General features: G+C 41.1%; 1 protein-coding gene and 1 non-coding gene across 2 annotated transcripts; one reads left to right on the top strand and one right to left on the bottom strand.

Moving 5' to 3' along the window:
- Positions 1 to 14620: 14620 nt before the first annotated feature.
- LOC147879644 (mannose-1-phosphate guanylyltransferase 1) lies at positions 14621 to 17102 on the bottom strand. The gene is made up of 4 exons (XM_087371726.1): positions 16879 to 17102; positions 16731 to 16793; positions 16009 to 16248; positions 14621 to 15931 (listed from the first exon to the last, which is right to left on the bottom strand). The coding sequence occupies exons 1-4, from the start codon at positions 16987 to 16989 to the stop codon at positions 15260 to 15262; spliced, it is 1086 nt and encodes a 361-aa protein (XP_087227852.1). The 5' UTR covers positions 16990 to 17102; the 3' UTR covers positions 14621 to 15259.
- A 569-nt stretch (positions 17103 to 17671) lies between these two features.
- LOC147879643 (U6 spliceosomal RNA) lies at positions 17672 to 17777 on the top strand. Its single transcript, XR_015540703.1, has one exon. It is a non-coding gene; the product is annotated as a U6 spliceosomal RNA (small nuclear RNA).
- Positions 17778 to 24958: the final 7181 nt, after the last annotated feature.

The raw sequence follows: 24958 nt of genomic DNA, 5'->3' as shown, positions 1-24958 counted from the left end.
CTTGAGCATAGTTTTGAAAGCAAAATGACCACCATAAACACCTTCATGATTTGCTTCAAGTATATGCCAAATCTCCTGTTGCCATGGTATCCTTCTGAGTATTATGTCAATCCCTTACATATAAAGAACATCATTAATCAAGTGATAAGGTTGTCAAGACTTGATAAACCTATACCTCTTATGCTTGGGAACTTCTGGAGGAACTTTTCGTGTCATCAAATTTTTTTTTTGCTTAAACAACCCTTCTCTTCCTCTGTAGAGAGGCTCTTGTATTCTCACACCATCCACACAAACATCAACTAGACTTTGGGCTGTAGCATGTGCTTCCTCATTTTGATCCCTTCCCACATGACACATTGACCATGCATCAAGCTATCTAAGCAACCTCTTAACATCATATAACCATCTCTTAAGATGAGTGTGTTTGGTCTTACAAATACCCAAGATTTGCGTAATGATTAGCATGGCATCACCCTTCACAATGAGTCTCTTCACACCCATATTAATACACAACTTCAACCCTTCATGCAAAGCACCATACTCAGCTTCATTGTTACTATTCACTTTAAGTTGAAAACCCTCCCTTCTAATTTCTCTCCCTTCTCTGTTCAATATCACCACACCACCTGTGGCTCGGCTCAAACTCTTCTTGAAAGAACCATCAAAGAACAATGTATATGCATTTTCTAGCCTGCTTTCTTCCCTATTATCAATTTGCTCCTCCACTCCCTTCACCAAAATCGGCCCTTCTTTGTAAGTAAGGAGATCAACCAATGTTTCCCTCCTAGAACTTTCAACAAAAAAAGTGAATGTGTACTCCTACAGCTCAATCACCCATTTAATCATTCCCTTTGAAAGTGCAGCATCATTCAACAATCGAGGAAGTAAAGTACAGCTTGTCAACACCACAAAAGGACGGAATAAGAGATAAGATCTCAATCTTCTACAAGCATACACCAAACTTGCCAAAACCATTTGAGCATATGAAAATCTCCTCTTTACATCATTCTTCAGCCTACTCACATAATAGACGGGCCTCATATGACTGGAATTATCTCCTTGCTGCAACAAAATAGGCCCTATTGCATCAAGCCCAACTGAGGGATTCACACTTGACACCATTCCCAATTTCCCCATAGCCTCTTCAAATACTTCTCCACACTTTTCAGACCACTGCAAAGGTATCTTCTTTGTTGTTTGTTGTAGTGGATACAACACTTGAGACAGCATGGGTATGAAACGGGATAAATACTTTACCTTATGCAGGAAGGTATGCAACTGCTTGAGATTCACAGGTGGAGACAACAACACCAAAGCCTTAACCTTTTCTGGGTCTGGTTCAATTCCATTTTCAAAAATGATATGACCAAGTACTTTGATACTAGACCTTTCCAAAAAGCACTTTTGAGGATTTAATTTCCCTCCACTCTCATCAATCTCCTGGAAAACTTGATCTAACTTCTCACAGTGATCCTTCCTGTGGTTGTACACACATATATCATCTATAAATACCCTTAGAATTTATCCAAGAATGAAGCCAAAACCTCATCAATATTTTCCTGATATAGACTCCAAGGATCATGCCAAAGATGCATGGGATGAGTTGAACACAGTGTTCGGTGCAAAAACCAAAAACCAAGAAATTCATCTTAAGATTGAATTCTATGGTTTGCACATGAGCTTCAATGAATCGATGGCACAATTTGTCAACAAAATCAAAAGCATTATGACCCAACTAGAAGGCGTAAATGTAAAAGTAGGGGAAAAAGATGCACTTGCAATTCTCCTTAAAAGCATGCTTGCAGAGTACAGCTCACTGACAACCACTTTGAAGAATCTGCCAGATCCAAAGTTTGAGGAATGTGTATTCTCTCTTCTTGAAAGAGAAAGAGAGTTGAAGGCATCAACATCGACATCGACATCGACATCTACATCGACATTGACATCTACATCGACACGCAACAGCTATAATGAAGAACAAGCATTATTCAGTGAAACATCAACGAAGTGCTACCATTGCGAAAGGATGGGTCACTATCAAAGTGACTACAGACTGAAGAACAAACCAAAGTGTAATCATTGCAAGAAGCTGGGACACAAGGAAGAAGATTGCAGATTGAAGAACCAACAGGTTAACTACGTGGAGTCATCATTAAGCCATGAGCAGAATAACATGTATTGAGAAGCAGCATCCTTGCCACCTTCAGCCCATATGTTTGTAAATCAAACCTGGCGAGTTGAGAGTAGCCATGTAAGCACCCAAGGGAGGTATTGACATGTAAAAGCCACATTTGACCACCTTAAGTAGCAATGCATGCACTAAGGGGAGGTGATGGAATGTAAACTCACATCTGACCACCTTTCGATAGCCAATGGATCATGGCACCAAGGGGAGGTGTTGAGATATGGTGCCATGTGCACATGAATTAGAGGCAAAGGTATGTGATAAGGAATGTATTAAAGTAGCCACCCTAAGATGTGGACTACATGATGTGGAGATGTGGATCAAAGATATCCACAAGGATAGATGTGGATCAGAGGATCCCACGAGTGTTGACTATTATAAGGGATCTCTCTATATAAGAAGCTCGATTTTATTTTTGTTGACAAAATGTGCCATGGATTGTATTGTTCAAGTACACATTTGCAATAGATTGAGTGTTTTCTACCCTATGTCTCTCTTGTGGTGCTTTGATCCTCCTTGATCCCTCACTTTGTCAATCTCTAGCTCTGATTTTAGCCCTGTCTCTTCTAGACTTTTTTAGCAGCTCTTGAGTCTACTCAATTGCATAATTCAAGCATCAAAAGCATTTCTAGTATCAATAAAGGCACTCTGCCAGACACTCTTGGCACTCTCCTAAACACTTTTTAGCTCAAATAGCTTGGGATTAGCTTTGAACCAAGAAGAAGACTTATGACGTAGTCCAAAGTCGCAAGTATGAAGTAGAGGTTTGTGGTCAGAGAGGCAAAGAGAAGAGAAAGTCTGACTTTTACTAAAACTAACTTGACTAAGTAAATCTTGAGAGATATAGATTCTATTTAATCTAGCCTCCATCCTACACAAATCGGTTTGACTATTGCTCAAAGTAAAAGTGCCTTTGACACCAGAATCTTCCAAGGCTGAGTGCTCACCTCCTTTGATGACCGTCCCTTTCCCAAGCCATTTGTCAGCACCGTCTTCAGCCATATTGAAGTCTCCTAGAGTAAAAGCATTTCCATCTATGTCCAGTAGAGACTCCCAAGTGGCCTTTCTGGCCTAATACTGTTTGGAGCATAAGTAGAAATTAAATTGAACTCCTTCTCTTTAATGAAACATTTGAGCAAGAGCCATCTATTATTGGTATCTAGTATAACATTGGTGATATCATTGCTATAATGAGACAAAAACCCTACAGTAGTTCCTCCCTTTCCTTCCTCATGCTGTGTGAAGTACCAAATCCTTCTTTTATCCACATCTTTCAGTCTACTTTCCAGAGTTATCCTAGTAACTTTGACCTCTTGTAAAGCAATAAAAGTAGGGGAAAGATTTCTAGCTCTAAGCCAGTGAGCCAGTTCATGACCTCTACCAAGGTCTATAAGCCCTCTAACATTCAAAGACAAAAAATAAATATGTTTACTTACCATTATTTCTTTACCCTTTTTGACTTGGGGGTTTGGGTTGTTCACCTGAGGTGATGAAACCTTAGCCTAAGACATTATTCTCTTGTTTTGGACGAGTGAAAGATTTACCTTAACCTGAATTAAGTACATCTTGCTCATCTTTTTCTCCTACATTAAGGACATCTTACTCACCTTCAGACTCTTCCTCACTTAACCTTGTATTGGATATGACATCATCTCTGTTAATGTCATCTTCAAAGTCCTTAGACCAATCTAATTCAACTTGAATGTCCATGTCATCATTTTGGTTTTCCTTAATCCAATCCTCCATTCCTTTGTCTACCAGAGCCTCAAATACATTTTGTGAGAGGATAGTAGGGGGCATCTTTTCCTTACCTTTATCAACATATGATTTAGGATGGGAGGAATTTCCCACTTTAGGACTAGCCTTAGCTGCTGAGCTAGGAGGCTTGGGTATCCACTTTTCGATGACTTGGTTATTTGGGGGTAGGGGCAACACTAGGCTTAGGTTTAGACCTCTTTTGAGGGTAGTTTTTAACAGCATGGCTAGCCAACCCATAGAGTAAGCAACAATTTTGAAGATTCTATAAAGGAGTTGTTGCTCTCTAAACACACTACTATTCCTATCAAGAATTACAAGAGTGCTTGGCAGTAGTGCTGCTCTGCAATATTCATCTGAATGCATATCTGAGGATTACCTCTAGGGTTAACAAAAATTTCCTTCTCAATATCTGCAACCTCTCCTAGACCATTGTACAAGGAAGATAGCTTATTGCATAGGGAGAGAGAAAGATTAGGGAGTTCTACCCAGGCAAGGGTCATAGTAGAACTAGGATGATCAAGTGAAAAGTCATGGGACCACCATTCAAGATACAGAGGCTCATGCTTGAGAATCCAAAGACCATACTGCAAGGCACTAGCAGCCATGCCAGGTTTTTCAAAGAGAAAGACAAAGAATCCCTTTCTAAGGAATGTTACATTAGTTACCATGATTCCTTTCCTTCCCCAGTTTTCCTTACCTAGCTCTCAATAATAGCTAAAGGGCGTTTGGCTCCAAGCAAGTGCCCAATTAGAGCATGGATACTCAGCCATTCAACTGAGTCTGATAAGATGCTACCATCTATGAATGCAGTTATGTGTTTACCTGTACGAGGGCAGTTGCTCTCACTTGGAACACCTTGTGTTAAACTTGGATTCTCTCCTACTCTCAGCGTCGTTCCAACAACGATGGCCTCTGTGGATTCACAATTTTGGCTGGAGCTTCAGAATTGCCTTTGTTGCCTCCTTCTGTAACTCCACTATCTCTTCTAGGTTAGTTTGCAGGTCTTCTTCCTTGGTGAGAGCAGTCGCCAGGCCCGGTTCTTGCTTTGGCTCAAGCTGTGCAGGAGCTAGTCTAGTAGCTATTCTACCTCCTCCTTGACTTTCACCGGTTCCACCTCCTTCTTTACTTTCGTTGCATGCAGCTCCTCCACTTCCTTTTTTACTTTTGTCATCACCAGCTCCTGGGCTAGCTCTTGGGACTAAAGTTTTTGAGCTTGCATAGGGACCTTCGAGCTCTTGGGAGAAGGCAAAGAAAGAAGGAGTTTTTGAGTGTGCAGGAAGGGAGAAAAAACCGCTCTAGCCTTTTGCGCAGCCATCACATAAGATGGAGGAGAACTTTCACCCCTTCTCCACGGATTCCTGAGGTAGTGATTCCATTTCTGTGAATAGGAAGCATTAAGTCTCAAAGATCCTCTACAAGGAGCACTTTGTCATCTTCCATTAGATTTTGTCCAATAGAAGGAGAGAGATTCAGATTTTGTCCATAAATCAAGAAAGTCCTTGTCATTACTTAGGTCATTGATGTGCCAGTCGAAAGGTGCTTGAGGAAGAGCCAAGGCTCTATACTCAAGACGAAGAGCTGATAGCTGAAAAGGTCTTGTCAGAGAGCCACCGTCTCTGTCATCAGTCTCCATCCTCCCGATTGCCGTCCTTGATGTTTTTAGCCTCGAGCAATGGAGTTTTGGCCAATTCAAGAAGGGAACTTTTAAGAGTGATGTGAATAAGTTCAGTGATGGTTGTTAAGGTTTTGGATGTTTCCATGGGTTTTGATCCTCATGAGGGTCCCAATTCACTTGAATGGATTTCTTTTGTAGATTCAATCAAAAGATGGAGCCATGCAAGTACTTACACGTATTGTACATTCATTGATTTGAGCGAGGCCATACACTTTGTTTTGAGGTCATAATGCTTCTATTTCTAGTTATGGATTTATGGATTTGTTGATAATTTTGCTTATTAAGGTGATGTGGCATTATTTAAGTTGTGGTGGGTGACCATATGTTCATGTTAAAGGGGTCTTGGATCACCTCAATGAGTTAGTTTTATGAGCTTGTTGGCATTGATGGATTATGATTCATGGTCTTTATGTCATACTGGTTGCTACAGGATCATTAGAGTTGTTGTAATGATCTTCCTCTTTTTTGGATCACTATGATTCAATTTATTAACGCAATGTTATGGATGATTTTTCCATTTTTATGCTTTTGGTTGTTTATTGTTACCTTGGGTTGGATACGTCAAGCGAGTCAAATTACTAGGGGTGTAGACTCAGGGCAATATGTGTGGTCCAATGAGCTGACCATGTTGGAGATCTTTAGATTGAGAGAATGGTCACGTCTCCTCGCATTTTGGAATCCCTCGAGTCCCTAGACATTCGGAAGGTACCAAGACACTGATAAAGTTTGGTCATGAAGGAGCCCAACCAGGAATTTTGACTCAGCATATAAAAGGCAGACCTATTGAACAATTTGTCTCTCTTACTACTCTTGATGCACATATTCTTGACACTCTTGACATTTGTAGGTCTAAGCTAGTAAACGTTGGGTGCTAGTATGTTGGATTCTTATCTTTGCATAAGGCAAAAAAAATTATAATTGTAACATCTTTACCAATTGCATTGGCATCCTAATTTTTTTATCGATTTACATTTTTGTACTTGAATATACATGGTTTAACTAAGAGGTTAGATTCTAACCAAAAAACATTTTGAGTATAAGTTTTAATAATATACCTCATAACCATTTACACCAAATACTTGGTGTATAAGTTGATAATAGATAGAATATATCATGAAATAAATTTCCATGGTGACCACACACATTATGAAATGAATAACATGGTATCTATTATATGAACACATAGTTTTAGGAAATGAAATATTTTTATTGAAATACAATAGCTCCATTGGATAGAGCATATAAAATGGCGCAATTTCTCATTTTGTAGCTCCTCTTTCCGAGCTATCTATAGATCACATATTATGAATAGGAGGGATCCCTCCTCAAGGCTATAACTTGAAATCTATAGCTCAGATTAAGGAGATTTAAAATATAAAGTGTGTGGGTTTTTATGATCCATGCAACGATACTATCCAGAACTTGGAAAGGATAAGTTTATTTTTATGAATAAAGGTTTGTTTGTATGAATCGAGATGAATTTGTACGAATAAGGTTATTCATACAAATAATTTGGGATAGCTTATTGGATTCATTTTAATCCAAAAAGTTGATAGTTTTTGTTTTTCCATTCTATTTAATTAAAAGAATTTGGTAAAATTAATGCAACTTAGACCTAGGGTCCTAAGTTAGAATCATATTAGTTACCAATGGTGCCTATCCCAATGTATGCAATTGCATGCTTATGTGACAATGAAATGCTAACCACGAAACATTGGCACTCCAAAATGTCCAATGTTAGTGATGTCTTGCATATTGTGGTAGTAGCACTTGAGTTTTTTTACCATAGATTATTGAGGTGAAGTAGAATCTATCAAGGGCTTCTAGCAGTTCAATGGGATTTAACTTTTTGACTCTGTAAGGCTCTTGACCCAGAGGTTTGAGCTTGCCTTTATGGACCAAATGGCATTATAGAGCAAAACTAGGTCGCCTTCATTTATTTTCTTTTGCTTGAGGTTTTTATCAAACCATGCATTCATCATTTTTCTATTGTCATAGAAAAATGCGTTCATCATTTTTCTATTTTTTGTATGAATCTTGATCTCCCAAGAATTATTGTACTAGGATTGGTATGATAAGCTCTAGGGGGTTTTGTATATTAATTGAAAAGGTGTAAATCCTATACTAACCTTGAGCATGGTTCAATATGCCCACAAGGATGCATTTAGTTTCTGCCCAGTCAAAACAGTTGATTCCACTATTCCGGTGTGAGGACATTGCAAAGCATTTTATTGGTAGGATTTTCTTGCCCATTACCTTGGGGATAGTAGGTTTTGGTTCTTCTACTGATAACCATAAAGCAAATAAGCTCTTTGGTAACTTCATTAATCAATGGGTGCATCTATCTGACATAATTTCTATGGGGCATCTATATCATGTGATCACATTCTTATATAGGAACTCTATTGTCCTTTTAGGATCTTCTTTTTATAAGAAAACAATACAACGTCTGTGCTCAACATATAACAGGATCTCGTATGCAAGAGAGAAAAGCAGATAGTATGGAGAATCAAAATTTTGATTACAGTAAAACTGATACAATAGATGGCGTTGCCTCCCAGCCGTGCGCTCTTGTGTGAGAAGCTTCGATGGCGTGCTGGAAACAGTAGAGGACGGAGGCTAGATGCTAAGGAATCAGGGTTGCTGTAGCCAGTGATGAATATGGGCCTCACGGGCTTGCTCTTATATAGCCACCAGTCGTAGTCGGTTAGACCCAATTGGGAGACCGACCCAGTCGGCCCAAAACGGCCGATTGGAGGTCGGTCCTGAAATAGGCCATCGACCACACGCTAGAATCGTGGCGCAAAATAGAGCAACTAACCTATGGTTGCCGTTCGGCCCAGAGCCATTCGGGATCATTTGGGGCTCCAAACGGGGCCCGCAACCCGAGAGTGGGCTGCCTCGAGAAATGCTTCGTCTATCCTCAGTGCGGTCAGTCATGGGATGCCTTCCCGCACTTGCATGTAGCCTAGTTGGTAGTGTGCCAACTCTATCTGAAGCCGTCCAACCATCGGGCCACACATGGCCCCCATCTGGTGTCCAAACCAGGACCTATCGGATAACCGAGCTACTCAAATGCCTTCTCCTCATATGGGGGGCTTACAAGTAGAGTTAGCTGGTTCTCGCGTAGTTACACACGAGAGTACACCAAGTCGACCTCTCCATCCATGATGAGCTCGCGTACAAAGTGATATTGAATCTGAATGTGTTTTGTGCGAGCGTGGAACACAGGGTTCTTTGCAATTGCCATGCAACTCTGAGTGTCACATGATAACTGCTGCGTAGACTTGTTCTGCACTGCACCCATGTCTCCTAAAATCCCCCTCAACCACACTGCCTCACAAGAAGCAAAACATGCTGATTTGTACTCAGCCTTGGTAGAAGAAAGAGCAACTGTAGGTTGCTTCTTGCTGACCCATGACACAGCTCTAGTTCCAAGTGAGAAACAGTAACTTGTCACTGATCTTCTGCTGTCCACGTCTCCTGCCCAATCCGAGTCACAGAATCCGGTCAAGATGTTGCCCTTGGTATAGGTGATGCCATAATCAAGTGTGTCTTTGATGTATTTCAGCACCCGCATCCCTGCCCTCCAATGGTTCTCTCGGGGCTTATTGGAAAACCTGCTTAGTACACCAGTCGCAAAACTGATGTCTAGCCGCATGTTGCACAAGTAAATCAAACTTCCCACAAGCCTTATGTACTTCGCTTCATCCACCAGTGGTGATGAATCCTCATTTGAGAGCTTCACGTCAACCTCCATAGGGGTGCCAACTGTCTTGCACTCAGCCATGCCAAATGCCTTCAGTATCTCTCCAGCATACTTCAGCTGTGAGATGAAGATCTGTTTTGGCTCTTGCCAAACTTCAATCCCCAAATAGAAATGCATCAGTCCAAGGTCTATCATTTCAAACTCTCTTCCTAGCAACTGCTTTGTCTGCGAGATCTTTTCTTCATGGTTCCCTGTTATGACAAGGTCATCCACATAAAGGACCACGATCATACACCTGCCTCCTTCTCTGTAGATATACAAATTTGCATCAGATGGGCTCCTCCTGAACCCGTTTTGCAGAAAGTAGGCATCAATCTGCTGGTACCACGCTCGTGGGCCCTATTTCAGCCCGTAAAGTGTCTTCTTCAGTTTATAGACTTTACCTTCTGAACCAGGGATCACAAAACCTGGTGGTTGTTCCACGTATACCTCCTCCTTGAGATCTCCATTCAAAAAGGCACATTTTACATCCATATGAAACACAGGCCAACTTTCATGTGCTGCTAAAGCCAAAACACTGTGAATTGTGGTTAGTCGAGCTGTGGGAGCAAAAGTATCCTGATAATCAAAACCATGTACCTGTGCAAATCCTTTTGACACGAGCTGAGCCTTGTACTTATCCAACGTGCCGTCGGACTGGCACTTGGTCTTGTAGACCCACTTGGTGCCGATTACCTTGCGTTTTGGTGGTCAATCCACAAGGTCCCAAGTGTTGTTCTTCATTATGGAGCCATACTCCGATTGCATAGCCTCCATCCACCTATCATCACCCTGTGCCTCTTCAAGACACTTGGCTTCTTCAGCATGGATCACCTGTGTCATCAAAGCGTAGTTGACCAAGTGTTCCTGTGCCCTTCTTTGCTCCTCTAATCTCTTGGACCGGTGGTGTTCGGATGATTCCTCCTCAATGGCTAGAGGCTCTCTGCATCCAAAAACTGCTTTACCCACTTCGGGAATGGCCATTGCCGTTGTGGTTCTACAGGCTCTTCTTCCTCTTCTTTATCTTGAATTCTCACAAGCACCGTTGAGGGAGTTCAGTCTACTGTTGGTGGTTGTACTGGATGGATATCCTGGTCTTGGTTGTCTGGGAAGGAAACATCCTCCTCCAATTGATGCGGCTGTTATGAGAAGACCACATCGTGACATACTATTACCTTCTTGGTAACAGGATTATAGAGATGGTAACCCTTTGCCTCTTCACTCCAGCCCAAGAAAATACACTTCCGGCTCTTTAGTTCCCATTTGGTCCTGTTAGCATCATGGACATGCACAAAACAGTCAAACTCTGAAATGTGCAGCTGAAGGTTTCTTACCAGAAAAGGCTGGAGTCATCCCGTTCACAGCCTTCGTGTAGCTACGATTCAGAATGTAAACTACCGTGTTACATGCTTTAGCCTAGAAAGACTTTGGCAAATCTTTCCCTTTCATCATACTCTTGCCCATTTCACAGATGACGCGCATCTTGCGCTCTGCTACTCCATTTTGCTGTGATGTATGTGGCAGGGTTTTCTGCCTCTTGATCCCGTGACTTTTGTAGTAACTTTCAAATTCACTTGATGTGAACTCACCACCTCTGTCTGATCTCAACTTCTTCACCTTCCTCCCCGTTTCTTTCTCGACCATTACATGCCATTCTTTGAACTTACTAAAAGCCTCATCTTTAGCCTTCACGAAGTATATCCATATCCTTCTAATGTAGTCATCGATCAGCATCATGAAGTAGTAGGAACCACCCAAAGCTTTCGTCTCCATCTTTTTGCAGAGGTCCGTGTGAACGAGCTCTAGAGGAGCCTTTGCCCTGCTGGCCTCTTTAGGAAAGGGCTGTCGATGCTGCTTGCCCATCATGCAAGCTTCACAGACATTGGGCAGATCTGAAATTTTTGGTAGGTTTGCAATCATTCCACTTTTATGCATCTCCTTTAAAGAACTAAGGTTTAGATGCTCTCATGCCACAGCTTAGTGTTGCTCACATCGGCTCGAGCATCGTAGATGTTGTTGCACCGTGTACCTTTACCAATGACCTTTCCTTGAAGTTTTAAAATCTGTGCACCATTCTTATCGAAGTGAACTTTGACGTCCCGATCCGTGATCGCAAAAACGGACAACAAGTTTCTCTTGATATCTGGCACATAAAGAACATCGGACAACTGTTTTACAACTCCATCTGACTTGAGAGCAATCGTACCTTTTCCTTTTGCTAGACATTTTGCATCATTGCCAACTACTACCAGGATGTCATTCCCTACCGGATGTAGAGAGGTATACCAATCCTTACGACTGGTCATGTGGCGCGATGCACCACTGTCAATAATCGAAGGTTCATCCGCAGGTACATGAACTGCCTCCGTGCAAATCTCCTCAATTGCTACGAGCAGCTCTACTAGTACTGCCTGCGTGCTGTTGCTGGACTCTTTCTTTACTCCGTTCTTCTCATCTGCAATCTTCTTTCAGCACTCATTTTGCTTGTGCCCTGCCTTGTTGCAATAGAAGCACTTGATCTTCTTCTTTCTCTTTTTATCATCAGAAGAAGATGGGTTACTAGAGTCCTTACCCTTATCTTTCTTTGATCCAGCCGAGAAAGCCTAATCTTCTCCAGTCCTCGTCTTTTGACCCATCTCCTCCTCCAGAAGCATCGCGCTGAAATCCTTAAAGTTGAGGTGTAGATTTCTGTTCTGCGTATTCAGCGCCGTAACAAGACCGTCGTACTTTGGTGGGAGAATCCGTGTGCACCTTCGTGCTAGATTCTCGCTAGTGATGGTGATGCCAATCGCAGTCATTTGATTGCGCAAATTCTTCACCCTGGTGATGAACTTCTCTACCGTTTCAGACTTAGATAGTTTCTCGTTCGCGAGTTGAGTCTCCAGATTTTGAATCTGCGTCTAATTATGGTCTCGTACTGATTTTTTAAGACCGTCCATGCCTCCTCTGCTGTGGTGAAAGATTAGATGCAATGTTGGTTCGATTAGTGAAGGATGGATGTTACACTAGGTATATTAATCACAGTTAAATAACTCGAATAAGAGTCATAACATCTAAATCTCAGATTTATAAAGCAAGAGGTGAATGCTTTAAACCAAGAGGTGAATGCTTTGGTATAGAGCACCAATGTTGCATAGGCTAGATAGCCCAAAGTTGTGTTTGATCAAGACAAACTAATTTTTTGCATTTAATTAAGAGAATAAGGCAAAGCATTAGGAGAGAAATGGGGCCTCAAAAGGGTGCCATAGGAATGTATTAGGAAATGGATTAGGCCTAATGAAAGACCTCTTGTAAATGCCTCCTCCTCCTCTAGCCTTCAACCTGTGTGCTATATACTTTCTATCTACTCAATGGTGCCATTCAAAGACATCTCTAACGGTGCCATTCAAAGACATCTCTAACAAGTACCATTACAACCTACTATTGGAGGCTCGATATGCAGGCACATAAAGTTTGTGCGACATGAGAGTTTCTAAAAGTGAGTCTCATAAGCTTCATCTACAAGAAAAGAATCATATTGACCTTCGGATGGAAGGCAGATTGTATCATATAGACCCCTCCACATAGAAGACCCCTTCATTTCATTCAATGCATGAGTTTGTTTGCACGATTGGGGATGGGAATGCTAGATTTCTTGGTTACTGCAATTGATTGGTCCATGCTCAAGCTTGCAAGAAAATGAATTACAAAGAGCCCAAGCAAAGCAAACCACAATAAGAAATTTATATCACTGATGGTAAACGCATGAGTGGAGTCATATATTACACATTACATGATAATAATCCTTGTATTGAAATTTTGTGCATTATCCTTATGCAAGTTTATGTTGCTAACATGATCTTCATGACTGTGATTTGTGAAGAAATGGGTTCCTGTATTCATTTGGAATACCAAGGCACAGGGAAACCACACTATAGAGCAAAGGCAACCTACTCCAAGCATTGATGGTGGTGGTATCGCCGGTAGCAATGCACACACAAAATGTTTGATTGGTTTTATAGATGCTTATTAAGCAACACGACTCTCAAGAATGAGAAGTTAAAGGAACCAAGAAGTGCACAAGTAGCTCATCTCATGGTGGCAAAGACAAGAAGATATGCTTCTTGGAAGTCATCCATAGGATCAAGTCATTGTGGAGTGGTTGCAATATAGAATTAAACAAGAGAGCTGATGGATTCATAGAGAACTTCAATGAATGAAAAATATTGTCTGCTGAATGAAATAAAAATTATTTAGAGTCACTTTCTGCAAAAATATCGTTAGGTACAAATTTTGCAAAAATATCGTTAGATACAAATGCCATGGAGTTGTGTGTGTGTGTGAGGGATGTTTTTATCGTAACTATACTTATATATTAATATAAAATCTTAATAAAAGTTTATCAAGCTAGTTTTTTTAGCTTCACAATATCTATAAAACATATTACAATTTTATATTTTTTCTTTTGAAAAACTTTAAAAAAGTTACAAATCCTTTAAAATTTCTCATAAAAAATTCAGATCTTAGCGAATTTTTCGAAACTTTATTTTTATCAAGGCGTACAAACTTTTGACACCAATATAAAAGTTTCGCTCCTTAACGAAACTAATTGGAAAAAATCATCCATGGTGTGTGTGTGTGTGTGTGTATATGTGTGACCTTAGTAAGCTTTGAAATTGCACCCAAAAAGCAAAAACTTTGAAAGCAAAAAAGAAGAAAAGCAAAAAATTAGGAGGAGGATTGCCTATCAACTAAAGGATACCCCTAAAAGAATCGAGAGAGCACTAGAGGAGGCAAAGGAAAGAAAATCACGTGCTAGCTTATCGCCACCCAAGAAGAAAAGCCAAATGGTTGATCAACAATCGTGATTTGCAACATTGAAACACTATAAGCAAGGGGCTGAATTAATTGGGCTCAACATTTTTTTAAAACAATGGAACAATGGATGTTTGAGCTTGAGCATTTTTACTTATGGCCTTGTCTGCTAAACATCAAGTTTCCAAAGCATAACCTGCAGGATTTGGCGGATGGCCTACTGTCAGATGGTAAGGAAAGCCATTCTTGAAGGACTGCCCTTCAGAATGTAATAAAGAGGTCCATCCAATCTTAAAAGGTTTGTGAATTCTCAAAAAAATGAATAGCATCCTTTCACAACAAAAAGAGGGAGTTCTGAGGAAATAATCAAATGAGCTCACTTAACTGTTCAAAGGAGAATCTTACTGTTAATAGTAGCAAACCCATTGCTTAATCCACACATTAATCTCAGAGTTCAGGAGCAGCCATGTCAAATCCTTCGCCCAGAACAGGAGACACAATAAAATAAGTGATTCAGAGTTCATTTTCTTTGATACTTTCTGCTGCAACAACTAGTTATGGGCTACAACACATTCATCTTTTACAGCCATTAGAAGGCAGCAACTCTCCATCATGGTCACATAGATCAAATCAAGCTTCCATCTGAGTACATGCAAATGAAATTTAACTAAGGATTCAAATGCTGCCTCAGCATTTACAGCTCAACAGCATCGCCTATGGAATGAGAAAAGGAGATATTCAAGGCAATCATCTTAACTCTACTTCTGTATACAGAATCAGAGCTAGTGTGTGTCTCCCGCATACCCTCATTGACCATCATTGAAATGCATTTGCAGTTTCTCCTTTACATGTTACTATAAAGGTAATCCTTCAAGGACAAGATGCAACAGACTTGGCAAGGCACCATAGTTCCCCAGCCAAAAAGTGAGTGATAAGACATAAAAAGGTAGCCAATCATGAGCAAAAAGGTTGACTGCAAGGATGCCCCCTGAACTACTTCAGAAAGCTGAACGGAGATCCTACCACAGGAGAGGATATATATAGAGGGCATGAACTGTGCGTACTGTCATCCTATATATTGACTTGTCACAAACGTGTATTACATCACTATCTCTGGCTTCAAAATGCTGGCCTTGATCTCCTTATGAGGTAAAACAACACCCCCATTGCTGTATATTTCATCTGACACGTGGACATCTTCACCTAAGACAGTCATGTTCTCTGCCCTAGCCCACTGCCCCACTGTGGAATGCCAACCTATGATGCTTCCAGAGACACAAGCATGCTTCTTAACCCGCACACCACGCATAATGGTGCATCGAGATAGCCTCACCCCTGCCTCAATCACACATCCTTGGCCCACAGAGACATCAGGCCCAATTAGGCATCCTTCCCCAATCTGTACACTTTCATCAATAATGACATTGCCAATCACAAAAAATCCTGCTGCAAGTTTTTCTGGAGCTTTTCGTCTTAAGAAGTCTAAATACAACCGAAGACCTGAAATATAGTCCCGGGGTTGGCCAATGTCCATCCAAAATCCAGGTAAAACCATTGCAAAAAGCTGCTTCTCCTCTGCTATTTGGGGAAACACCTCTTTTTCGATAGAAGTGGGTCTCAATTCAATTTTATTTAGTACAGCTGGGTTTAGAAGGTAGATGCCAGCGTTTATCTTATTACCAACAAATACTTGCGGTTTCTCCACGAATCGTTGAACCTGCCCTGTTACCTCGTCCATTACTACAACACCATATTTGGATGGTTCATCAACCTGTATAAAGAACATGGGTTGAGAGAAAGGCTACGAACCACCACCTTCAGTCAGGAGTAAGTCAAAAGTTCTCTCACCTTTGTGACCATAATGGAAGCGTCTCCCCCATGGCTTTCGTGAAATTCAATCATTTGTTGGAGAGGGTACTCACATATAACATCACTGTTAAGAACAAAAAATGGTCGACCAGATCCATCTATAAGCTTGTCTCTTGCCAAAGCCAAAGGGCCAGCAGTACCTAGAGGTTCTGTCTCTCGTGAACAGGTTATCTTGATGTCAAGCCTTGCCTCAAAATCCTTAAGGAAGTTTTGCATTACCTACACCATTCAGTACGAAGAGCAAAGGTGACATCACAAAACAATTCCCCCGGGCGAAAAGACAGATGCAGGGAGGCACAAATTATCCCGTTATTTAAACAAGGGGCGAGATGCTCATAAATAACCCAGTCCTTAAGGGTGACCTTACGGGGAGAAAAAGTTTCCGATGGCACTCCCCCACAGGGCTGTGCTAACAAAGTTCCCCCCTGATAAGAAGAATGCATACAGAAGCAGACCACGAATGAATAGGCCGCATCCGTCAATTCGTGAAAATTCATTTATTGAATAAACAATCATTATAGGATGTAGCATTCTTCATGAGATATGGAATGCTCGGCTGTTGAGGACTGATAGGATGAACGTTTATTGGTTGCCAAACCAACGAACATGGCTCTTAACTTAAAAGAAAAGCTTACACTCTTGCACTCTCACAGGCAAAAAGAGCAGGACGTTTAACCCAAGATCTGCGTTTTCGGGCTTACCTCGGGCTGATAGTTGATTGCTAAAACAACTTCATCCACCCCAACGGCCTTCAATGCCTCGATCTAGACAAAAGGGTAACAAAATCAGATCACAAAACAGAGACGAAACAAAGAAATGAGCCACAAAAAGAGCGATGGGTGATGAGACCTGATGAAGGATCATGGGTTTATTGGCGAAGTCCACGAGGGGTTTAGGGAGACTGAGCGTGAGAGGCCGTAGTCTAGTCCCGAATCCACCAACGAGGATGAGGGCTTTCATGGCGAGACAGAAAAAATGCAACGATCGATTTTTTCAAACAAGAGCTTAAGATCTTCAAACGATCAGAGCTCACAGCAAAAATGCAACGATCAAGAGCTTAAGATCTTGACACCAAAGCCAAGGTTTATAAAGATATTTATCGACCGTTTATAGACTCCTGCATTAACCAGCCATAAGTGCACGGGCTCCTTGCCACATGTCAATCAGCAATTCATCCCGCAAATTCCGTCGCCTCGTTACAACCCACCCAAGCAAGAGAATGCATGGAATGGGGGCTAAGAGGACGAATCAAATAAAATAAAAACATCATTCATTACAATAGCTCATCAAGGCTTTGGATAGGTGGGCACACGTTCGAATCCTGCTAAGAGCGGCCCATTTTTGCATGCCCTATCGCGACGCGCCATGTGCGCTCATGCCCCTAGCTCGGCATCGCGGGCCAATGTGTAACTGGCCTAACCCCCCTCCCCAAGGGCTTGGGTGGGAAATTCCTTCTTCAACAAAAATAAATGCATAAGCGACTGGTGGGCTTGAACACAGTACCGCTCACCATCTTTCGTTCAACTTCACCCCAAGGCTATGGCAATGTGTATGCATCCCCGCCCACCAGAAGGCTTATTAAGGCTTTGACGGGGTCTTGGCGATGTGTAAACAACCTTATTATTATTATTAAAAGATAATTGTTGTCTCTTTAAAAACATCTCATAAAATTGGAACAATACAAAAAAGATTAGCATGGCCCTAGCACAAGGATGACATGCACAAATCAAGAAATGGTCCACACTTTGCGAAGTAACGAGAGCTCAAGTGGCAGGCACCTAAGCTGGTTGCCTCCTGGCTGCTCACATTCGAATACTTTGGCATGCCTCCCTATTGCATGGCAGCGTAGGCCACGGGGAGATGTGCTCCCCGTAGTTGGCCATGGGGGGGTGAGTGGGAAAAAAAAAGAAAACGCATATAGCAAGGTTAAAGGGATAGAATCTGTACTTTGCTGAACACATCTATAGCTCTTTGCCCCCTCTCTCAATTCTTCACATGCACCAATGAGTAGCACCACCAACTTCACACAAAGGTTTGCGCGTGCACTGGCCCTTAGCCGCACACAAATGAGCATGAGGTTCATTACTATACTGAATTAAACTAGATGTCGACAACACACACCTTGGTGGGAACTAACAATGCTTTGTACCACTCACTCATAGTGTGACTCTCAGAAAAGTCTCGCTCCCTCTCACACTGGACCTATTACCTCTAATTTTCACACTGACTCACATTCTCTAACGTACATTGTCACTCAGACTCGCTTGCTCTCACTTTCTCTCTCTTGTTCTCTAAGTCTCTCCCTCATTCTCACTTTCCCTCTCTCACTCTCTACCAACTCCCTCATTCTTACTCTTCAACACTCGCTCACTCCCTTGCTCATGCCGACTGGACTCTTGATCTCTCTCACTCTCACACTCTTCCTCCTCTCCATTCTCAGTCTCGCTGCTTCCACACTCTCATACTCCATACAACTTACTCTTTCTCCCTCCCACTCGCTATTTCAGGTTCCATCACTCTTGCCTCCCTCGCTCTACCCTCGGCCTTGTTCTACTTGGCTAAACTCGGTGGCCTCTACCCTCGGCCTTGTTTCATACTCAGCCAAGCTTGGTGGCCTCCCACACCTTGAATCCTTTAGGGCGCCCTCCCCCCCATCGCTCGTCTGGATTGATTGGCACATGCGTTGACGTCATTCGTCACACTGATTCTCCACTTCCTTCGCCAGGTGAGTCTTTCATTGTTCTCTATCTTGAAGGCTCAAAAAAATTTAACAAAGGAGGCTTGAAAGGTACCGCAATATTGCTTCTCATCCAAATCGGAGGCCAAAAGCTTGTTGCATTTGATCTGTTTTATTCCATTAAAAAAATGATTAGAGGGGCTTCATGGAGCCCGCGATATTGCGGCCTCCACGGAGTCCTCTCGACTCCTTTTTTTCGCCCTCCAAAAGCTGCCTTAAGAGAGGAAAATCCATTACCCATCATGGAAAATACTTAAGGGCAATATACTCGGAGACTTTTTTAGCAATTTGAGGGCTTGGTCAAACGCTTAAATGCATCTTAAGTGTCATTGATGGATACAAAAGGAGATATCAATTAAATGAAGTGTAAGTGTCATGGTTGCATAGCAAAAAATGGGAAAAGGACATCTTTAGTAGAAGAAATGAGAACCTTTGAAAGGGCAAAAACAGGGGTAAACAGGTCTCCTTGGAGGCCGTGATATCGCGGCCTCCTTGGAGACTTGTTTGCCCTTTTTTTTTGCCTGATCAAATGCTAGACCAAATACTTATGTGTCATGGAAAGATAGCCAGAAAAATGGATAATTGGGGCTTGAAGGAGACTGCAATGTCACGGCCTCCTAGAAGTAATGTTTGACCATTTTTTTGGCCATTTGTTTGACCTCAAAGAGTTGGATTTAGCCTTCAAATGAGCCCAACAAATGTGCACCTTTTTTATTTTTCTTTCCGTGAATTCCTATTCAAATAAAGGATATTTGGAAACCTTTCTTGGGCCTATTTTTGGTTGCTTGGAAGAGGTGGAATTAGCTAACAGAAGTCAAGGTTTGAAAGCCCAAAAAAATGCAAATGGAGGGTCCAAGAAGGCCATGACATCACGGCCTCTAAATAACCTCAGTTGGCCTTTTTTTTTGCCATCTTCTTTAGGCCCATCCATGGCCAAAAATATAGGTAAAGGGGGGTACTTAGCTTCAATCAAAGATAAATATTTCAAACAAAACTTTCTAAACTTGTAGAAATTTCACACTCTAACATGCAAAATGGCTTCAGTCACATCATTCCAATCGTTTTGACTAAAAACATGACCATATTTAAAATCCTATCAATGAAGTTATGGCTGAAATAAAATTGGCAGGAGGAGCCTCCCAAGAGGCCATGACATCGTGGCCTCCTTGGAGCCCCCTTTTCATATATTTTTTGACCTTATGACGGCTCCCTTCAATGCCCATAGCTTATCTATTTTGCCTTATGAAATTATCTCATCAAGGACCCACAAACTCTAGATGAGAAGAATCCATTGTCATGAGAAAATCTAGAGTTTGATCCAAACAAAGATAAGTATTTTAAACACAACTTTCTAAACTTGTAGAATTTTCACACTCTAACGTGCAAAATGGCTTCATTCATAACATTCCAATCGTTTTTACAAACATGACCATATATGAAGTCCTATTGATGAAGTTATGGCCAAATTAAAATTGCCAAGACAAGTCTCCCAAGAGGCCGCAATATCGCGGCCTCCTTGGAGCCCCCTTTGCCTACTTTTTTTGCCCTTGTGAGGGCTCCCTTCAATGCCCATAGCATCTAAATAGTTGATCAAACCAACTGAATCTCCTCATTTCGATCAACTGTTTAGTGGTGGGATACTTCATTCAAATGGGAAAATTGCCATATAGTCTCATGGCCATCATTTTCCAACCCACACTAATATTATTTTACTGGCTAGACTCTACTAATTACTACAGATGTGAACTAGACTTCAAGATTTTTCATGAAGATCTTCTATGATCTTAGAGCCAATGGTGGAGAACTCATCTCCCTCATAGATCTTGGAGGTCAAATGTTGAGAAACTAATCTAGGAGGGTAGGGATTTAGGAGAAGCATAGGGGTGGGAGAGAAAAAAGGTGTAAGAGCAGGGGGGTGGGGGAGAGAGAGAGGAGCAGCAAGGAGGAGTTGCAAGGTTGGAGAAGTAAGGAGTGGGAGACAAGGGTAGGACATGCTCTTGGACATGAGAGTGCAAGGGTGCATGGACACTTGTAGACAATTGCATAGAACACCACAGTAGAACTCAACACAATGATTAATTATAGGACTTTCTCTCTCTACATGTTGGAATTTCATGTAGGACTTGCATCGAGAACTTGCATGTAGGACTTGCATCTAGAATGCACATATAGGAATGGCTTATAGAACTTGCACCTAGGATTCCCAGGATTCCTCAGTGAAATTCTCAGGAAGAGCAGGGGGGTGGGGGAGAGAGAGAGGAGCAGCAAGGAGGAGTTGCAAGGTTGGAGAAGTAAGGAGTGGGAGACAAGGGTAGGACATGCTCTTGGACATGAGAGTGCAAGGGTGCATGGACACTTGTAGACAATTGCATAGAACACCACAGTAGAACTCAACACAATGATTAATTATAGGACTTTCTCTCTCTACATGTTGGAATTTCATGTAGGACTTGCATCGAGAACTTGCATGTAGGACTTGCATCTAGAATGCACATATAGGAATGGCTTATAGAACTTGCACCTAGGATTCCCAGGATTCCTCAGTGAAATTCTTGAGAGATGATTCTTGCTCATGTAAGTATAAGCATATCTTTTTCGCTACTCTACATACACATTTTGTGCTACTTGAGTTCACATTGATACAGAGTTAACATATCCCCACACCCATTTAACTACATATTCTCGGGTTATGGCCTATTGTGATCATGAAGTTGGGAAGCCATGCGTGTAACATAATGGTTGTGGAACTTGTGGCATGCTAGTCAATCATGTTCCAATGCCTTCATACCATAAAGATTTTGCTCAGTTTCCAGAAACCCTATATCCACCATCTGTTCAAAGATGGTGATCTTCTAAGAAGATGACTCTTGATGGAGTCTACTTGTAGTTTGAGCATCGATCCAACCATTGGGATTGAAACTGAGCGTAGGCAGATGGTGGTCAATGTGGATGGGAACCTCACAAATGAATTCCAAGGTTTTGCAAAAGATAGTAGTTTGTCGTAGGATGCAGTCAATTTTGCCTCGAATCAATGTGACTTGGATATTCCATCCCACTCTAGACTATGGCTCATCAGTGGCCAATTAATGGTGTGATTCTCACCCAAGGTGTGTATGTTGACATTTAAACAGTGCCAACATGGTGTTGCATAGACCTTGGGATGGGTTACAAGGCATGGAGGTGCACGTAGGCATTCATTCAAGAAGGCCACATCAAAGTGCTTGGTTAATCTCTAGTCAAGTTGGGGATCTGACTTGCAGATGTAGGTTTTAGTAATCTGATGCTAGCAAATGTTGAGTGGGAAGTTGTTTGGGGTCCATCAGGTCGCGAGCTTTCATATCCAAATATTTGTTCTAGAACTCCTTTATGGGATGACTTGGAAGTGGAATTACATCATAACCCTCCCCATCATTGGAATCTGGCATGGGTTACTAGTGGGAGGGGAATAAGAGGGGAGGGGTAGAAGGACATAACAAATAGATTGAGCAAGGTGTAATCCTCAGTGGGTGGGATAAGCAATAGAAGGGAATAAGTTAGGAGTGAGTTGCTCATAAGTTTGTGATTGTTTGGTGAGTTGGAAGTGGTGAGAGGCATGAGCAAAGAGGAAATTAAGGGAATATAGATTTGACTGGAGTCTAGGAAAGGCTAAAAGAGTGGTAGTAGCAAGGGGGACTGAGCTTATGGGATGGCATAGAGAGTGGTGATATATGGAATAGAGAGTGGTGATATATGACAAGTTAGAGGTGAGATAGGCCAAGTAATCCTCTAACACTTCTTTTTCTTAGTGACATGGGATCATTAGCTACAAGGGTGGACAGGTCATTTCCTATAAATAAGATTGAAGACGTTTGTAGTAGCGACAGTAATCCACTATGGCTTTGAGGGGAGGACTACCCATTGGGCATACATATGCAACAAAAGCAAACCCTGCATGGATGGACATACAAAATACATTGTTTTCATCTTCAGTCAAGTCTTTATAAATTTTTCGTAAAACCTTTGCAACCTATGGACTGTTCCCATGTCATGGTTGGGTGTGTGGATAGGTTCTTGGATTTGGAGCTACTTCCATTCGATTAGTGCACACGGTTTGAGATGATCATCCGATTATAGAGCTGCCACAAGCTATTGGTAAAGTATATACATTAACTATAATGGGAATTTATTTAGCATGTCATCCATTGCCTCATTGGTTTGCATTAGCAATTGGAGTTCTAGCTTTGAGATTGTAACCTTGTGGGAGTGTAGCTCATTATACTTATCCTTATACTTATGGTAGGTCGATGTGTATGCATGTTTTGGAGTTCATCTAGAACCCATAAAAGTATTCCAGACTAACAGAAAACTTAGAGTGCAATGCTACACCATATGCAGAATGTGGGAGTAACATTACGGATTGTGAAGAGGAACATCATTACAATATAATTCAAAAACTCACAACACTACTTGAATCACAAAGAATATATCAATAGATACGAAAAAAGGAATAGTCATTCAAAAATGTTAAGTGTTTACAACTTTAGAAAAATCTCATCTAGAACCTGTAAAAGTATTCCAAACTAACAGAAAACTCAGAGTGCAATGTTACACCATATGCGGAACCATATGCGGAATGTAGGAGTAACATTATGGATTGCGAAGAGGAATATCATTGCAATAGAATTCAAAAACTCACAACACTACTTGAATTGCAAAGAACATATCAATAGATACAAAAAAAGGAATCTAGTCATTCAAAAATGTAAGGTGTTTACAACTTGAGCAAAATCTCTCACCAAAACTCATAATCCCAGAACATCACATTCTACCTCTCATACATTTCCAAGCATGGATTGAAGAGGTACACCAGATAGGTGGTGACCCTTTGTATCTGTAAGCACTAACTATGCATAAATACTACTCAAATACTATCCAAATATTATCTACCTATCACTGGCACACCTGGTGGATAGGAATTAAAAAAAAATTCATGGACCTAAACCCACCAAAATTTTTCCATCAAAAAATCGTAATGCTTTCTAAATAAGCTCTCTTCATGAGGCAACATCTCCTCAATCCAAGACCATGCTAGACATAGAGTGAAGAGCTTGGTGTAATACCAAGATTCAAACTACTCCTACACATAGCTGCTTATATGGATTACAAAAAAAATATTCTGAATCTAGTATTATTCCATCTTATATAAAAATTAAAACTATATACAAGATCTAAACATATCCTGATTGTATGTTTCTGTGTTTATAAACATAGTTGATGGGTCTTTGATAATGATAAGTTCTGTTAAAAAGCACAATTTTGGTGATTAATTTTAAAGAAGAAAGATATACTGATCTAAAAGATTAGTTGGGTGAAATCTGGTGGGTGTTCAACAAATGTCAAAAGCCTTAGCTACTTGCTTCTTCAACTTAGTCTACAAAGAAACTAGCCCAACATTTTCTTGTCCTTCCAGCCTTCCCGATGAATCCACTATACTTGCCTATTTCCTTTGCTCTGAAAGATCATAAATTTTATCAATTAATTTTGATTAGTGTTGCAAATGATTGTAAGCCAAATGATTGTGCTGCTAATTATTATAAGTCAAAGTCCTCCTATTCATCATTGAACTGTGTGTGTACAGTTAACTCTATTTGTGCATCCCCTTCCTCTTCTTTTTCATCTACAATTACTATCTTTGTTCCCATTTTATCTGTAGGGGCACTGATGAACTCTTGCTCCTTAGATGTTTTGAATTCATCTTCTATAAATTGGGACTCCCCTAGCTCTAACATGGATGTTATCAATATGATCTGTTTAGATTTCTTCAAGTTCCAGTGTGTCATCATCATTCATCACTTTAATTTGAGCCTCCACTTTTGATAAGGCATCCAGCCTAGCCTACAATATTGTATTCTCAGTAGTACACAACCTTGCATTTCCCTCCATAAATATATTCAACTATTCTATCAAAGTATTTTAAACCTCTACCAGCCACCTCTGGACATCCTCCTCAATATTTGTTTTTGTCAACTAACAAATTATGCAAAATTTCCATTTTCTCCATAATATGTGGATTCGTTTGTTGTAGGTCTCCCACAATAAACACGCTCGCTGCTTCTATGTCATGAGACTGGGGAGGTCACTCTTCATAAAACCCACATAGCATGTGTGAGCAAGCATGATTAAAAATACCCCTATTCTTTAATTTTCACTTTG

Source organism: Dipteris shenzhenensis, chromosome 33 (assembly GCF_047967505.1).
Source record: "Dipteris shenzhenensis isolate YYH24624 ecotype China chromosome 33, Dip_SZ_1.0, whole genome shotgun sequence".
Lineage (NCBI taxonomy): Eukaryota > Viridiplantae > Streptophyta > Polypodiopsida > Gleicheniales > Dipteridaceae > Dipteris > Dipteris shenzhenensis.
This window is presented reverse-complemented; position numbering and strand designations above follow the sequence as displayed.

Coding starts and splice junctions, on each gene's coding strand:
- LOC147879644 (XM_087371726.1), bottom strand. CDS start 16,989: ATGAAAGCCCTCATCCTCGTTGGTGGATTCGGGACTAGACTACGGCCT. Junction 16,794..16,878: donor AACCCATGATCCTTCATCAG/GTCTCATCACCC, acceptor CCTTTTGTCTAG/ATCGAGGCATTGAAGGCCGT. Junction 15,932..16,008: donor CTTCCATTATGGTCACAAAG/GTGAGAGAACTT, acceptor TTCTTTATACAG/GTTGATGAACCATCCAAATA.